Raw genomic sequence first — 19076 nt, forward strand, 5'->3', positions numbered from 1 at the left:
AATCACATCATTTTGTGAAATAATTGTACAAAACACAGGTGAGAGAGGTAAAAGAGAGATTTAAATGGAAAATCCGATGCTGTTCTATTCTACCAGAATGAAACAATCACGGGGCTACTGGTTTGTGTTGAACGAGAGGATGTGTGTCCCCTGTGAGTGTAACTGGAGGCTGTTATTGCATCAGTAGCAGTCTAGCTCTAGGCCAATGTAACAAAACCCGGCACCGCTAGAAATCTGTGGAAAATGTGGCATGTGCATAACCTTTCTATAAGGTCTCTTAGTGAGATACGCATCTATTTTCAGAGAAGAAGAGAAGAGTGATAATTCTCGCCGTATGAGAGGGAAAGATCTGATGGTGGCTGTTGGTTGAGTGAGTGGGAGCTAGATAGGAAAAAAGGACTAAAGAGGAAAAGGGTAGAGCCTGAAAGGGAAAGGCAGAGACTCAGTGACTGATTGCTGATGTGTGAAGATCAGCTGTATGGAGGATTTGCCTCTGAGATATTTAACTGGGCTATTGGATTAGAGGAAATGAGCCCACTTACTGTAATTGGATGCATTGAGCTCTCTTTTTCCTCTATTTTCTTTCCATCTGTTTGTGTCTCTCTCTCTTTCACTCACCCTTCCTTTGTTAATTGAGTAAATAGTTCCTCATAATGAGCAGGAGAAAGCCACACATATAATCCTGTCACAAAGCAGTGTTTGTGTCCGATATGATTCGTAATATTTTCAGATTTATCCTGCATAATCGTTGTGGCTTCAAGCAATACATTGTGTATCACAGTTTGTTAGTAGCTAAAGAAAATGCCAAGAGTCTAACAGTCAAGCTATTCCTTGATCTTTTGCATGCAAAAAGGTCTCCTGCTCACAATTAGATGCCGGAGAAAAATACATTTAATTAGGCCCAATCTTACTAGGTAAGTGCAATCATGGCTCTAAGCAAAAAGAACAATTAACTCTTTAGAAAGAACGCAGCTAGTGTTTATAGCATATATGTAAACAACTCCCCATGTGTTTGTGTCTTGTTGGTATGAGAAAATGAATGAGATATTTAGCTCCTAGAAGGTTTAGGTTACCATACTGCAGTGGCGTGCTCAGTCCACTTGGAGGCACTGTGCATCCTTTGGAGTGCTCCTGATTTGTGTGCCCCAGTATTTTCTCTGGCTATGCATGACTACATCTGCATTCTAATTCCTTTGTGCAAAATCAAGGAATTGGCTACCTGAGCTGATAATAATGTTCCCATGATGCCATGCAGCTCCACCAGCTTTATTGGCACTGGGAAATGGAGAGTCACTTCTCATAGTTAATGTTTCCTGGTCTTCAGCGCAATTTATCACGCAGTGCAAAAGCATCATATTCTCAAGAATATTTGAGATTACTGATTTTATTTTGTCAGGCAACTCGCAAGCAATCATAAATGTATACGATATGGGGGAAAGCTAAAGCTGACATAGAAGGATATATACTTTCTGTTATTAAAATTGGGGTGGACAAAATAATAGCTACACCTGTGGAGTGAACTACAATCCAGGACAATACCATTGCGATATATATAACCTCTGTGAAGCAATTTTTGAGGAAACTGTGTGAGAAGGATGGGATTAGTAGTTTGTCTGTAGACATTTTTTGTTGTGCTATTGGATTGCTTTATATTGTTAAGTAAAGCTAATCCTATGCCTCCCTTCTGTAGTTCCCTCTCAATACAAGGAATTACCAAAAATTAGGTCTACTTTGAAATGCAATACGATTGAATACAACATAACTATAATTAACACATCTCTAACAGATTCTCAAACAACCACATAAATCTGTTAACAGTGACAAATGTAGTATGCATTGCAGGGTTATTAAATTGTATTACATTATCATCACAATGTATCCTCTGGGACCAGGTTTCATCTTTACATGAACTCATACTTTATGCTCCCGTTTAAATGGATAAGTAACTTTGAGAATTAGTCAAACTAAATTTTATGCTATGTTTTGTGTAAAAAACTGCTCTGTTGACTTCAATATCCATCTGTCTTGGAGTGTGTCTCAGAAGAAAATGCTTTTCCCTTTTAAATTACAGTCCAGTGTCCCTCCCCGCAGCATGACACCTTGCATGGAGAACACCTGTTTTTTTCCATTTGGTCTCTTACATTTCTCAGGTCTTATCCCTTCTCCTTTTTGGCTAGCTGACAATGTTTCATCTTCTTTATTTTAGCAGTTTGTTGTTTCTCCCGTCAATGTTTTATCCGATTGGCCTTCTCCCCCTCCTATTTTCCCTCTCTGTTTTACAGCCAAAGTCCTGGTAGTTCTGTAATCCTTTAGTTTCTCCCTTTGCTTCCCCAAAGCTGCAGAGTTACCGCTGCCTCTTATCCCTGATTTATTTATTTTGCCTCTAATTTTAAGCTTTTGTGGAGCCAGGTTGAGACAGGTCAATTCATTAGTGTTTAATGAGTAAGGTGCTTAAGCCTTTTGTCTGCAGAGTGCTTAGCCATTTATGGAACATGCTGCCAGTGAACTAGCTATGCTGCTGCATTAATGAGGCTCATAGCTCACCTGCTTTTGTCTGTCTTGATTTTAAATTGACAGCAGTGGCCCTTTAAGGTAATCAATGCTTTTTTGTGTCCCTCTTTTGGTGCATTCAGTGCTTTCAATAGAGACCATTGCACACAACTTGAGAAAATTGCAGTCTGATTCATTCCCAAAATTACAGCCTGTACTTCCATCATTATACATCATGACTAACTTTAGTTTCCGACCACAGTCGTGACTATCATTTTACTACAGATCATTACCATGCTGCCTTTCATAACCACTTTGTCTTTCAACTGGCCCTCACATATTCTAAATCTTAAATGGGCTACTTATTGTCCCCCTGTGAGAGATAAAGGCAATAATATAGTATATGGGCCGATTAGCTACATAAAAGCAGAACCATTTACACTGACAAGTTCTGGTTGATTAACTATAATCAGGTCCTTGTTCTGGATCGTGGTGTAAAGTCCTTGAATCTGCTATAAAATGATTAAAAGGAAGTTTAACAAAACAAAGATGGAAGATTTCACTTTTTTTCTCATTTGTTTTAAGACAGACAGGTGTTCTAGTTTGGACTATGTCAAAAAAGACTAATGAGCACCACAGGCAGGCAATTAATTACTGGAGAAGGGACACATTGAATGATTTTGATTACATAGTTTTTACATTAGGTTTCTAATGCTTAGCGCATGTGCAATTTTGTTGAGTTTAAATGTGCTGCAATACAGCCAACACAATAGATAATGTGGCACTGTCCACATACTTATGGACTGCACTGCGAATTTTATTTAATTAGTATTTCATGATATTATTTTTCATGCACGGTAATAGAAACTGAGGTTTTAGAAGATACTATTTCACTGACAATACAAAAAAAATCTCTCTCCTCTTTATTTCCTATTCAATTTTGCAGAACATGTCATGCTCCTTACGTTGATGTCATTCAGTATCTAGTCTTTTATGAATAGTGTGTAGTTTTTCTTTTCTTTGGTGATCTGTAGTGGTAATAATTCCTGGTATTTTGCTAAGGTTTGTGTGACAGTGAAGCTATTGAAAGCTCAAATTTTAGGGGAGTGTTAGTTCAGTATACAGCCAAACAAATCAAATCAAATATAAAGATGGCAGGAGAGAGGGATCAATCGAGTTTGCATAATTGGCAGACAAAGTTACTCCCTAAACAGTTTCTCATTTGTTGTGTTGCTTTTGTATCTTACGGATGGGGAAAACTACAAGAATAAAAGACAGTCATCCTTATATTCAAGTTAAGCAGAGCTTTAGTTGTACACTATATGAAGCAAAAAAACAACAAAATGATACTACTTATAGTGTTGATGACAGTAACTACACCTTACACTCAAAATATAAACCTGTCTCTTATTGAGTGCAACAGGACAGGCACAGTCTTTTTTGTTTCTCATGAATATACACAATGGCACAGGAAGCACATTGTTGTCATTTTTCAATACAACAATATGCACATCCTAGGCATCAAACAAAATGAGAAAAAGATAACGCTGGGAAGAAAACATTGCTGATTTGATGGTTACCTAACTCTGTTTTGCTCTGTTCTTCAGCTGGCACCAATATCACTCAGCATGCCTCCTCTGCACTGCCTCTGTTGTTTGCTTCCACCTGTGCAAACTGCAAATAAAAAGGATATTGCCATTTGTAGCAGTATTTTTCAAGTAGAAGTCACGATTCGGTTCACACCTGGGTTTAAGAGTCACGGTTCGGTGTGAGTTCAGTACCGCGGAAAAAAAACCACAATTCCATAAAGATACTTTTCATTTATTTTGAGCCAATATCTGTGCAATTCTCAAAAAAACAAAAAAACATCCTCTAGCCTGACCTGAGGTAGCATTTTACCCACTGTCAAAGGCACTACAGTATTTTCATTAAAACATAAGGAACTGTTGGTTCTGTTGGTCACAGTAGGGTAAAAAAACCCGGAAAAATCTCTCTTATTCTATGAAATTGAAAATACAGAATACAGGTTGTCTTTTTTTCCTTATCCTCAATTATTGAGTTTCATTATTTGTAACTTCTTGTAACATTCAGAAAGGGAAGACATTAGAATAAGCAGTGACTCATACAGTTTGTTTCTGTTATGAAGAGACACATGGAATGACAGTGTTGTTCAAAAGGCATTTACGCTATTGAAGTAAACATTTGGATGAATTTGCCATGTGAGCCATTTAAAGGAGAACAAGTAGTTATTTTACTCTGTGGTAAATTTGTTTACCCTTAAGTCCTCCCACTCTATACTGACAGAGACTAAAAGCGGAATCATTGCAAGATATAGTATTTTTATTAAGATTTTCTAGTATTTTTATGAACTCATAATTTACTCATAATGGATTACAATAACATCTGGAGTAGAGGACATATCTTCCATCAAAACCACCAGTGAGTCCAAAGATGCCGAGATAAAGAAACAATACTGTTAAGTGGCGGTGCTAATGTCACACAACATGCACAGCAACAGCAGCTGAGCACATCCTTCCCAAACCCAGTCCACTTCTATGTAAAGAAAATGCATAAGCTCTCATGTCATATTTCAACATTTCTTAGAACATTCATTTGGAAAGTATTTGACATTCAGAGAACTATTGATCCTGGGAAAAAAAATACTTTTTAACCCTCCTCTCTGAGTTGCTCAACTTAGATACCATTAAAAGAATAGCACTCAGTTCAAAAGAGCAGCTTACTTCTAGTGAGACAAAAAGAGAAAGGCCGAGACGTCTAAGAAGAACAAGTACAGTGAGTCTTAGGACTTCTCCCTGACACTTATTCATTTGGCATTCTTATCTAACGCTGAAGTTTGTGCTTTTTTAAAGTAGTTTGAACTGCCAACTTTTCCTTTTTGGCTGATTGTGTTTGTGTGCCATAATGCTAATTTACACTCAGCCCACATAAACCAAATGTCTACCAAAGATCCCAAAAAGATACTCTCCAAGAAAGCAATGAGTAGAATTAAGATTTCTCTAATGAGCCTTTCATTTGCCCTGCGAGTCTTTTGTTCAGACACCCGGATCACTTGAAGGCAAACTGTCAAAGAGAGAGTAGTTCAGTCTCATAACTTTCCCAGTGATTTTGAAGGTTTTAATCAGTGTTTTATTCAGCTGTGTTTGTTGGAAAATTCATCTGATGTTACCGTAGGAGCAGAGAGTGGTTATGAAACTGAGCATGTTGAGAGACCCTCCCTTGGCTGTTAAGATATTGAATGCCGCTCAGGCTGTGGGGTTTGGATTGATGGAGCACCTCTGGGTGGCAAAGATCGATCAATATTGTGCATGTCATGTGTCAAATTCATGTACTCCTACGAGTCGAATCATCATTGCCTCAGTGAGAGCAAGTACAACTGCTACAATTTGATTGGCTCAAAGCTGCTGGTCAGATGCATTTTCATAACAGGTCATAGATATTGACTTCACAGTGTGCATGCATTTATTTGGATTCATTATTAAACTACATCATTTTTTATGTTTTATTGAGTGGTTTGGTGCTAATTGTATGTAATCGATACACTATAGGGCTGTAAGTAGCTGCAAGGATACAGGGTATGCTTTGCAGGTGGTGGAGTGGGGTGGTTGTTCAATCGCTCCTGTGCGCATATTGAAGCTTCCTCAAGCAAGGCATTATAACACACTTTGCTCCTAATATTTGTACAGTATGTGAGAATAATGTAAGATAACAAATTAGAATACAATCTTAAATGTAACTCACGATGCTATCCCAAGTGATTCTGCAATATGTCCACTCCCGAGCAATCATTTGATACGTGTGAATCTGCGGTCAGCGATCCTTCACACTACACACAGTTTTATAGACAACTGAGATAACATTATGTGTAACAATGTACAAAATGACCACACTGGATGTGTTTCGGCTGCTTCCTTCTGACGGAACTGATACAATTTCATTTTGAACGCTGCAGCTCTCTGCACCTGCACATAGAGTCTTTTTGAGGGCCATTTTAGATAGTGTTTCCACTTACAGACCTAAGTTAATGGTTTTGTACTGAGCTGTGAGTTTCGTCAATCATTTCATAGTTCACTGCACCAGTAGTCCTGCTGAAAAAAATACATTGAAGACACTGATGGAGGACTCACAGCTGCTGCTGTCTTGCTGCTATTGTTGTGTGGCTGTTGTAGTTTATAGAGGGTGCAAGTCCTATGAAACACACACACACACACAAACACACACAAACACACACACACACACACACACACACACACACACACACACACACACACACACACACACACACACACACACACACACACACACACACACACACACACACACACTTCATTAGTATCCTCAATACTGTATGACAGGATCACTATATCACTAACATTCCACCTGCACTTTTTGTTTCTGATTGTTTCTGAAAAATAAAAGATCTGTCATGTTCTTCTCAAGGAAAGCCAGAGTACTTCTTAAAGTTTAAAAAGTTTATTAAAAAAACAACAGCAAAGAATTTTCAGCATGGCCAAGGACTCTCTCTGGGCTCAGGAGACGCTGACATCTCGGCTTTCAGACAAGCTTTTGCTGCGACCACCGAGGCAGAAAGAGCACCGAGCCCCGCCTTCACAATGAATTTATGGCGCAAAAAAAGTAATTGAGTTGTTGTGATTGGTTCAGAATGTTGCTGAAGCAGTTCCTGGTTCCTGATTCTATCACTCCCAGACTCGCTCTCATTCATTCACAAGTTGAATCCTCTGCCCCCTGGTTACACGGTTCCTCCAAGCACCACCAGCTCCTGTAGAAAGAACACTCCCTGCTCTGAAGAATCCGGCCTTCTGGGGGGCTCACCCCCTCATTTTATTGCACCTAGTTTTAAACTGGAGCTGATCTGCAACACCCTTTAATTATACCATCTATGTTAAGTTGATAATAATGTGAAAGCATGCTAAATCACTTTTATTTAATTTCTATATGTACACAGTGAGTGATAAGAAAACTTAAATTATACTGTGACAAAAATCAAAACCTCATGCTTAAAAATCCCCACAGATCCTCACAAGTGAAGCTACTCTGGTTAAACAGATGTAGCAGGATGTCTTGCTTTATCAAGTATTCATCTAATATTGTCTTTATATTCAAAAGGTGGTAGTTATAAGGTTAGAGAGAAGAGAGCAATAAGGTGGAGGGAGAAAAACAGACAAATAGGAGGACAGAGAATACAACAGATGAGACAGGTTGATGTGTCACTCCAGATAACAATTATCCCACCCACATCTTGGTTGACAATATTTGGATGACTGCAGAAGTATGTTGTTTATACTATTCTATTCCCTTCATTTTCCTTCTTCATCAAGTCTGAAATGCTGAGTACCAGCCAGTAATAATGCAACACATGAGATTTCCTATAATGAGTAATTTTATGCTTGTGTCCTTTAGTCAAAGCCCTGTCAATTTAGTTTCATGAAGCACAAAATTGCCTTGAAAAATAAAGCTTTGAACTATTGATTCAGTCTTGCTTTTGGGTTTGCTTTGAATTACTCTGTAGACAGCAGCGCAGCAGTCAGACTAACGGCATATTCCGGGGCTGTAATGAGAAGTGTTTTTGTTGGCTTTTCAAAGTGTTCGCTATTATCATTCATAATTGAGTGATATTTTTTGCAGAAGCCTGTTCTGTTATCTGTTGGTGTACAGAATACTGAGCCGTTGGAGTGAGAGAACAAATATCATAGTAGAAAGTAATTGACAGTGCTTCACATGTTGTTATTGTTAATGACGAAATGATTCAATCATAGGTATTACAATAAATATTAATAAATGAATAATAGAAAAAACAATTAAAAACAGGATCCATAATAATTGCAAAAGTTCAGCACATTAAGTATCCTGTTTTTTCATTGTAACTACATCGTAGAGGTGCTCCTTCTCCTGTGTCCTTTTCATTTACAAAGTATTCCACAGTGAATAATTAAATAAATACTATACAACCTTTGTGTGCTAAAGCTTAAAGGTTTTTAAATCATAAATCATATTTAAACAATAAAGAGAGTTAGAGTTAGTAACATTCTCCCAGATCCATCTTTTTTATATGTCTTCATATTCAATGTATCATATGGACTGTCTATAATGTAATTTTATTATGTTGGTCTATTCTGTACACGTGACTTCTATTATCTGTCCGTCCCAGGAGAGGGATCCCTCCTTAGGTTTCATCCATTCCGTCTCCTGTTAAAGGGTTTTGTTTGGGGAGTTTTTCCTTATCTGAAGTGTGGGTAGAAAAGGAGGCAAATTTGTGATTTGTGATATTGTGCTACATACATAACATTTACTTGATTTGAATAGCAACAAAAGCTGCTTTGGCTCTGTTGGAAGACACTGCTTATGCCAGACCAACATCCATTTCTGGCTAATTAGAGGATTGGGAATTAGACTTGTGTGCGTGTGTGTGCGTGCGTGCGTGCGTTTGTGCATGCGTGCGTGCGTGCATGCGTGCGTACTGCTGATGTATCTTGTCTCTGGTGTCCATATATTTCTCTAACAGCAGTTGGTCTTACACCAATAAAGACACTTTGTCCCAGAGGTGAAATTATATAAAGACTCTAATGCACTCATAATGTGCTGATAATGTCCCTATGTCCCTATAGCGTTAGCTAATGCCTTACAATAAAGCTGTTGTTACATGGGATTTCTGTGTTTCTCAGGATATTTTGAACAACCTGGACCCTCCGGGAACAGGAGAGCTGGACGATGATGACCTCATGCTGGATGTGGACCTCCCAGAGGATGGCTTGCATGGTCAGCACACACACACACACACACACACACACACACACATGCACACACACCCAAAAACACACACATTATCCTACACACAGATGTGAGGTCATTCGTTGGCCAAGACAAATTATTCAGTTTCATTGGATGGTGGTTGTCCGTTATTTTCCTATAAGTACAGGGACACCTCCAGCAAAATTGTTGTGATCATAGTTGTAAATTAATGCATTTGCAAGGTGTGAGTATTCTATTTTCAGCAAAATGCTTTTATTGCATATAATGGCAATGAATAAATTGAGACGTGCCTTGCCTTGGGTGGAGAGCTACCTCTGCAACATCCTTTTAAAATCTTTTAATGGATACCTTGTTGCGTATAATGTACTGTTACTCTTTTCAAATTTTGTTGCTGAAGAGTTATTTAATTATAGCTCTATCCCTGCCACATAACTGGCCTTGAATATTATGGTAGACAGGTGAATTGGAGCAGTATTCAGCCAGCTGTCTTGCTCTGTTTATATGAACAGACACACACTTGTGTATGGTGGCAGCACATCCAGAGTTTACATTTGATTGCCTTGGCAACAGCAGTATGGTGTTAGCATGATTGGATTAATTGCTTACTATTCCACATAAAATCACCCGCTCTCATCTTGATAACTATTTAAGTCATAGGAGTTTTCTTTGTTACTCCTTTTCACTTTGTAAATGTAATCAATTTCCCATATCTTAGGAATTGACTAATAAAAGATTCTTTGTAGGTGTTAAATGTAATCAGGTCACATCACCACACAATAATGGTGTCGACAACGTTATTATTTATTCATTAGATGGTGTCGGTCACATACATGAGAGGAGGAAGGCAGAGAGAAAGAAGAACATTAAACTCACCTGTCATGAAACGTAATGAATCCTAGGAAGTGAATTTTCCCTTGGCAGTCCTGAAGACAGCCCTGTCAAAGTACCACTCCACGCTAATCTGTTTAATGCACTACTTTTAATGTGGAATGACTCAAGTAATGAATAGGGTACATATGCTTCAAAGTAATTAAGTCAAAACTCAACACTTAAACGTTAATGTTAATCAACATGAAGTCAAGTGTCTGTCATAGGTAAAAAAAGAAACGCCGTAACTGCGTTGTATGTAACATTGTGACAGATGTAGGCGCTCCGCTCTCTGCAACACCTAAGTAATAGTTCACAGGGTGGCCGGTGGCTCAGGGTTTAGAGCAGTCGCCACATGTAAAGAGGCTGAAGGTCCTTGAGGCAGCGACCGTGGGTTTGACTCCAACCTGCGGCCCGTTGCTGCATGTCTTATTATTTTCAAGTTTACTTTTTAAAGTTTAAAAAGTTTATTATAAAAACAACATCAAGGAATTTTCAGCATGGCCAAGGACTCTCTCTGGGGCCAGGAGTCACAGAATAATAATAATATATAATATAATAATATTTCACAACAATAGGTAATGAATTATATCCAAATCTCAAGTTCAATCTAATTTTTGAGAACAACAGGACAGGATTCCAACTGCAAGATATTTGAGACTATTGAGATATTTAGATTTTTTTGGAGATATCTAGTCATCTACTGTCACTGCCTTCAAAAAGACCGTACAGTTGATTCAACAACCTTTCTAGAAAAGCTCCAACAAAAGCCTGAACATTACAACCTTCTTGAATGCAGGACTTATTGCAGGCCTGTTGTATTTGACTACATTAGTTTTAGCGCCTAATAAACGTCCCTCTAGGTAAAATAATACATTATTGATGGTGGTTTACCCCTCTGATATCATTATTTAGTCTGTAAACAGTGATCTCCTTGTTTTTGAGAAACAGAGAGAGGAATGTTCACTCCAGAGGAATGTGAATTGGAGTGTCGTCCCTTCCTACTCCTTTTTCGGAAAGCTGCCATATTTATAGCGCTCTATGTCATGGCTAATGCTAGTGTCATGACAGTCAGAGCGAAAGCAAGACAGGCTGAAGAGTCCAGTTAGACCCAGCCCACAGGGCAGGCCCTGAGACACGGGAAGTGTTTCCTCCCTCCCAAAGACACCCTGACTCTGCCACAGAACAGGAAGAGGGGAAGAGGAATAAAAAAGGGTAGAAGGGGCCTCATGTAAAATTTTTCAGCGACTTGTCAGGTTGTGACAGGAGAAAGGCTCCAGCTTTTTTTTCCGTTGCCCGTCTCAGCTGGTGACGTTCTAGCTTGGACACAAACCAGTCACCTCAGCTGTTTTCTCACCACCACCACCACAGTCATTTCTCCCAAGCTCCAGTTCCTAGGGAGTTCCCAGAAAAACAAGGCTGTCAACAAAGACAGAACCAAGCAGGGTGGGAGCTGGGTTGACTTTCTCTCTCTCTGGCCCTTTAACTGCTCGGCAGCTGACTGGACAAGGAGTCATTTCTCTCCATTTACGAGTTCCTCTGCCTTTCACAGATTTTTTTCCCAAGTTGGAATATATTCTTGTTGTATTACTTTTTAGAGGACTTTTTCTTAGCTGAAAAAGAGTAGTTGGGAGCACTGAAGTATCCTGGAATGTAACAGTTCAGAATGAAACAGACTGCTGTCTGCTCCTGTGCTATGTGGTGACACTCAGGGTAAAGTATTTTAACCACTGCTGCATTCCTTGGATTGGGTCTTTCAATCTGCCAATATTTCTTATCTCTGATAACTCTCTTTTTTCCTCTGTCGCTGTTTCTCTGAATACTATCTGGAATATAGAAGTCAGGGGTCCTTTTGATTTCCTGAGGGTCGCGCTCTGTTAGTTGTCAATTTTGTTGTGGTCACGGTTCATTTCACGGCTATATGCTATTGAGTGGTGCGAGTACTGTGTCCTTTTACCTCCTTGAAAATGAAATGGCCCGTTCCTGTGTGTGTGAGTGCATGTTTGCATTTGATGAGAGAGACAGTTGAGAGAAATAGAGACTGAGGTGGATCAGATCATGATTTATATGCAGATATTCAAGAATAGAGTATCTGAAATACATAGCAGTATTCATTACCACAAGATATGAAAAATTGAATCCTAGTTTGTATCTTAGAGTGTTCTCTGCATCTATACTACATCTACAGCATTTCCTAAACACCGGCTTTATACATTTCAGATCATATAGCACAGTGTATATGCTCGTTTATCTCTTCCATCCCCTCTGTTTCATACATGACACAAATGTCTTCTCTTATTAACTGTGCTCTACATTCTTCTTATATAGACACTGACAGGATGTCCCGCTTTGATCACTCAGAGAGGGCTGGTCGGCAGGGGCAGCGGCGTAGACATCACCGCTGGAGCGGACCTGATCAATTCTACAATGATAGCAGGTTGGTTAGGCCTGAACGATTAAAAAAACTCGTAAAAGAAATACCATCATCAACATAATTCTGTTTTTCCATCTACCTGACTCTCTCTTTGGCCATCTGTCTCTTGCTCAGGGCTCATGTTGTCCAGCACTACGATGGTCTCAAGGCTTCAAGGATCACTTCGCGGCCCGTAACCTCTGAAGGCAGGCAGCATGGCTACATGGCGATGCTGGATGAACTCACACTAGGACACATGAGTCAGGACTGCAGCTCGCTCAAGAACCAGCTGCTCAGACTCAAAACGTTGCTACAGGTTCGACCCATATTTGCAAAAAAATAAACAGAAATGTGTATGCCTGCATGTACCAAAACTTGCACACTCTTACATACATGCATAAAGTTCTATAGGAGGACAACCTGCACACATACAAAGACTTACATATGTTAGGTTGGCACATGGACAAACACACTCGCATCTATTAAATGCAGGAAAGCAGATGATTATTTGAATGACCTTCTTAAGTTTGCCAGGAGTAAACTGCATGGCTGTCCTTAGGTGTTCAGCATGAGTGATGTTAAAAGTATTTTCTGAGAAAAATGAACAAAGCCAGTTTTAATTCTATCCATCCATATTTCATATATATGCCAGTGGGAAACTGATCACTTAATAGATTTTTCTTTGTTGGTTGTCAGTCTGAGAAATCCATTAAATGAGAGTGAGAGGAGCTAAATAAAAGATGTCCCTTACAGAAATCTGCTCCTGCGTATGAGATGAACAAATAAAACTCACACTTCTACAAAACACAAACCCCCCCCCCCCCCCCCCCCCCCCCTTGGAAAATTGGCAAAATGCAAAGAGGCACAATCACTTCACACTGCACACTTGAACTTGAATGACTCAATTCACTCTTTACAGCATAAAAAGTGATATTTACGTTTGCATTTACTTCAGATGTGTTAATTGTCTTCAAGTGCTTTGGCTGTATAGCCTCAAGAGGGAAAATACTTACTGTATATCAGTCCATTAATAACTCTGTTCTTAATTGTGTTTTTTTAGTATGATGATAAGCTCAAGGCAGCAACTGTAAAATGAGCCTTTAGCTTTGCTAAATCCTAATAGATCTTTGTGTTATTGTGCTAACAGTCAGACATGCTGGTTCTAACTGAATTAATCTACCCGGCCTGAATATGGAGCAGATGCAATGTACTGTTGAAATTAAATTTATATTTCAATTAAATGACTGAACAATTTGATAATTCTCCACTAACTCACAATTTCATTAATTAAAAGTCGACATTTGCTGGCTATAACTTTAGAAATATGAAGACTCACTTTCTTTTCTTAACATTTCATGTCATTGTAATTTGAATACCTTTTATTGTCTCTGCAATTTCATAATTTTGGGCTTTGATAACCTGTGATTGGCATTTCTTTATTATTTTTGACAGTAATCACCAAAATTCTTAATCAAACCGTAGTTGGTAAAATAATCAAAGAATGTCATTAGAGTGTAGCACTAAATATTCTATCTATACAAGATGAATTATGGATCTGCTTTGGAAAAAATACACAAGTGCTGCACCTATTTAAGCAGACTCAACAATTTTTGTACTGTATTGGATTTTCAAAAACACTCTCAGCTCTGCCTGAGGTATATTACATTGGTGACTGACAGCTCAGGGTTAGCCGAGTATATTCACTAAAGAGTAAAGTTATTCCACTGTAGCAAAATATTGCTCTTGAGGCATGCCTAAGGCATTTGTCATTGATCCAGCTTACTGTGTACTAGGTGTCTGTGCGTGTGCCTGCTGCTGAGCATGTGTGTGTTTATTTGTTTCCAGCTTGAGGATACAGACTCTCCGGCAGATGTTCCTGAAGAGATTGAAGACAATCCCACTGCATCACAGGTAAGAAACTTTACCTTAGATTTATAGCAGCGATTGATTGGATATGCTGTAAATATACATTCTTAATTTGTATCCAGTGTCTTACTGAGGTATTCCTCTACCACTACAGTATACTGTATGTGTGTGTGTGTGTGTGTGTGTGTGTGTGTGTGTGTGTGTGTGCTTGTGCATGTGCTTGTGCGTGCGTGTGTGTGTGTGTGTTTTCAGTTGGAGGAGCTGATTAAGGAAGTGCAGGTGCTCAGAGAGGAACTCAGGAGTCGAGACAAAACCATTGCTCAGCTCACATTGCAGTGTCAACAGTTACAACAACATCAGCGTGAACAAATGGTGAGTTGGTGTGAATAGGACTGATACAAGTGAAAGGTTCGAAAAGGACTGTATGCTACAGTATGTGTGTGTGTTTGTGTGTGTAGCTTTATGTTGGGGAGACTGCTTTATGTCTGTAGGGCCCAAAAACCTTCTACAGGTGCAGAATCAAAACACAAACTGAAGGCAAAAGTCTGACAAAAGATCTGAACACTGTATGGATGTAGTAGCTCCCAGAAAATAGCAAATATGTTTGAAAGTCCTAACAAAGATCTCTGGTAGATACATTATGTGAGTTGCTCCTACTGTTGATACCGGGTGTTTGATGTTTTAAAGGTATTATGTATAGCATTTTTGTAATGAGTCATTAGTGAGATTAGTGAGAGGGTTGGCAGCTTACAAATCATAAATTTAGCTAAAAGGACAACACATTCAGTTCTCTATCCTTAGACCGTAGACATCAGGAAGAGCTTGTACTATTATGCAGAAGCGCCAGTGAAGGGAGAAAAGCCGAATACTATTTATTATAAGATGCAGCTGTGCTTAACGTTTAAATATAGTATATGTTTTCAGAGACATACTACATGAAGTAGCTATGAATGACAACTATGTCGATGCCCATGACTGACAACAAATTGATCAAAGTTGATACACTGAATATCAATACAGGATCATCTTCAGCTGAGTATTACTCTACTTGATCTAGGTGTGTGTTCCTTGAGCACGTACAGATAGGGCTGTAATAGCTCCAGTGCTCATGTTTGCTGATTGCTTTCATGTAGCTTTTATGTGCTGCAAGCATGTAGCTCCTCTTGATAGTTCACCTCCTTGACACCAATTCTTTCCACAGATCTGAGCTGGGTAAGCATGTCTGGGCACAGCCTTCCATTATCTCTTGTTTACACCGAAACCAGACTCATCAGATTATATAAAGACAAAACAAAAGGAAGAAGGAATAGAGTGAAAAAGGACGGAAAAAAATCATTTTCTATGAATGCAATTTCCCTGTGCTTTGTAGTATATTGAGGCATTGATAAAAGCACACAGTATGGAGGGCACTTGATCTGTTCCTTGTTCTAGGGGTCAGACCATAGACTGTATATAAAGGCGAGGTGCTTGACGGCTCTCCAAAAGTGAAGCCGGTGTTTCTGACCCCTTTTTGTAAGCGGATGGGACATGGACCAAACTAAAAGAATAAAAATAAACATCATTAACATTTTTCCAAAAGTTCTTCATTTTATGTAGTATTCATCTTACTGCCGAGTTTGTTGTATATTCGTTTTTTGATGCCATAAATACAGCTGTGATTTCCTTGCAATTAAGCCAATGTACGGGCAGGACTACGATACCGCACAACTCCCAGTGCACAGACACTGGTTACAAAATTACAAGATTGCACCGTCTGTATCCGGGATATTGTGGCTTCATGTTTGTATAGTGGGAGGAAGTGGAGATGTGTCATCCATCTTTATGCAGTTTATTGATCAGATATACTGTGGTACTGTAGGTGGAGTTCATTTTCTGCCCAGTATGTTACTGGTTTCCCACATGCACTCTAGTGTGTGTATTTTCACGGTTATGTCTGCCTACCAGGGACCTCCGTTCTGTTCGCTTTTAGCTGGCTCCATCTCCACTCTAACATTCATTAGTGTCTTGACCGAGGCTTGCTTGTTAGCCAAACAACCGTATGCTCGGCTGACATTATTCAAATCCCTGCCGTATCGAGAAATACCAAAATGTCAAAGCAAGGTCTGTCCTCCAGACTCACTGCCGCATACTTTCCCTCCAATTAGAATTAGCAGCCGCCCACAGCAGGTTCTTCAGCCGAGCACAATATTGTTGCACCATCACCCACAACAAGCAAAGACAGAAAGAAACAGCAAGGACATATTTTCAGATCTCTGCCTGACATAAATGAGTGTAGAGGCTGGAGTGAAGATGTTGGTGAGCGTAGAAAGAATATAATACTATTATGTGGGCAGCCAAAGTTAGGTGAGAGGATTCTAAAAATGTTTTTGTTGTCATGGCTTGAAGGACAGGATAGAACAACGATAAGGACGAAAAAAACAAACATATCAGGTTTAGATCATTTAAATGATGTTGATCCTAAACTTTTGTTTGTGAGTAATACCAATTAGACCAACACTGGTTCAGAGGCTGTGGAGATTCACAGTTATCTGGTTTACATAATACCTACAATTAGAAAGTCAGATGCTGCTAGACTTACTGTTTGTCCAGGTGGTTGAAATGGATATAGGTATGATTCCCCCTCCTAGAGTTTTGAAGTGGTGTTATTGGTGCTGCTGTTGCAAAGACATCCAGATCAACAACACTGGACGCACTGCATTTCTTTAAAAACAAACCACATAATGGAGAAAACATTTTTTTCTGCCGGTTGACTGGATCACCAGCATGACAGGATCATTCTAACGTAAGTTATTTGTTCAAACGACATTATCATTGGAACCATGGCTGACATTACCATGAATAGCTAATGTCCAAAACAACTGTGTACAATTTGAACCAGAAACCCTGATGTCAGTGGTTTGATAAAGGCAGAGTAAAACACCCAGTAACAATGATAAGCAGGCAGGTTTTGTTAGCCTACTTAATGATAGCTTTCCCTCTTCCTCCATGGGTTTATTTTTCCTTTGCTGGGTAATGTCAGCAGTTTCCACAGTTACTCCGGTTGTTCCACTGTCCGCCATTTACGCTACCTGATGATAGCTACCGCAAGCTATTTTGTTGAGTTGTAAGCTGTTTCGTTGACTTGCATTATAGCAAACCGCTCTCTGGTAAGCAGTGGTGCTGTGAAGCTGTTGATAATGTGAAAGGCAAACCATTTTGCTGTCTTGGTTCAGACTATGGTTCAGACTATGATGCCTTTGTGTTTTGTTTTGTTTTTTTTACCTTGTGTCGTAAAGCAAGACATCATTTTCCTTGGAGTTTGTACCCGATTGCAGACGGATGTGCAAAAGAAAATAGTGAAAGCAGGCTTCTAGGGCACCGATTGAAACGCTGGTGGTGTCATTTTTCTATAGTCATTAACACACTTACTTAATAATAATAAGTTAAAATAGAAAAGTCATCCATAGCCACTTTAGAAGTCAGGTATACAGAGGGAGGTGAAGTGCCATAGAGAAACTACTGAGAGACAAAAGGGAGACACAGTTGACTGAATTGAACGTAATGGAGTAAAAAGAACACAATAGAGTAGCTGTGTGTGGCAGGGAGAAGGACTGTTGCAGTATAGCGTGTGTGTGTGTGTCTGTTTGTGAATGGCTGAGAGAAGAGAAAATGAAATAATGGGAGAGAAAAGTGGAGCTATCAAAGAAAGAAAACTGAATTCTCAGTGTGACTTGTCAGAATGCAGTTTCTGATGCTGCTTTCACCGCTGTTGCAGCAGACTGCTCATGATTAGGCACTCTTCTTGTTTGACCTGCATTGAAGTTTTTACCAAAGTTAGCAAAAACTAGCAATTTCTGTTGGATTCTGCCATAGTCTTTGCAGCCAAGTACACGTTGCTCTGCTATTTATTCACATGTAAGAAAGAAGATAAGAGATTTAGTACTAAAGTCTTACAAAATGATGTAATGCACATCATAAGTTGCTCTGACATTTATTTCATTATCGGAAAATAAGTAGTCACATCTATCACTCACATCAGTCAGTCAATCAAAGTGGTTTTAACGGATGCAATTTTCTGTTAACATGTACTTAAAGTAAATGTAAGGGAGTTCAATGTACTGCAGGGTATTTAAATTACCATGCACGGGTAATTCTAGCCAAAAATGTATTTCTTGGGTATGGACATTTTTTCATTAAGTTTTGAAATGTCAGCCATGTGCAGAAGATATTCTGCAATCAATGAATGTGTATTCATGTTATGATATAGTACAGTATCTGCTATTTTACAATAATGTGGGTGGTTTTCTTTCTATGTTTAGTGCTAAGGTGAAAACTAGAAAACTGGTGATGCCAAATCTGAGATATTAAACCCAGTGATTAATTCTCTCTTTCTTTTTGTCATGTTCTTCTCAGAATCTAAGTAGATATCTATTGCAGTACCTTTTTTTAATTTTAATTTCAAGCCATCTATGATTTAAAAGTTTAATCGAGGTGGTTCTTATTGCATTGGGACTCTGACGGCTCTGCAGTGACACGCTTATTGCCAGCATGAATGTAGAAGTAGGAAACTGTGCTTCAGGTGAAAAATGAGCACTCAGTTATTTTGTTAAAAGCCTTTTTTCATTGATCCATTTATTCTTGCCCCCCTTAGCCTGCTCAAGGACGGCCGGTT

The 19076-nt window shown here is 39.1% G+C and overlaps 1 protein-coding gene across 1 annotated transcript in view; it reads left to right on the forward strand.

Annotated features, from left to right (window-relative positions):
• Nucleotides 1–19076, forward strand: part of ccser2a (coiled-coil serine-rich protein 2a) — a gene marked incomplete at its 3' end in the record, with an annotated part of 50242 nt that overhangs the window by 18202 nt on the left and 12964 nt on the right. The window contains exons 4-9 of the mRNA XM_083922462.1: nt 9192–9285; nt 12475–12583; nt 12695–12875; nt 14405–14470; nt 14678–14797; nt 19056–19073. Of these exons, the coding sequence (XP_083778588.1) occupies nt 9192–9285; nt 12475–12583; nt 12695–12875; nt 14405–14470; nt 14678–14797; nt 19056–19073 (588 nt within the window). The remainder of the gene's footprint in view (nt 1–9191; nt 9286–12474; nt 12584–12694; nt 12876–14404; nt 14471–14677; nt 14798–19055; nt 19074–19076) is intronic.

This window comes from Echiichthys vipera, assembly GCF_963691815.1.
Source record: "Echiichthys vipera genome assembly, chromosome: 11".
Lineage (NCBI taxonomy): Eukaryota > Metazoa > Chordata > Actinopteri > Perciformes > Trachinidae > Echiichthys > Echiichthys vipera.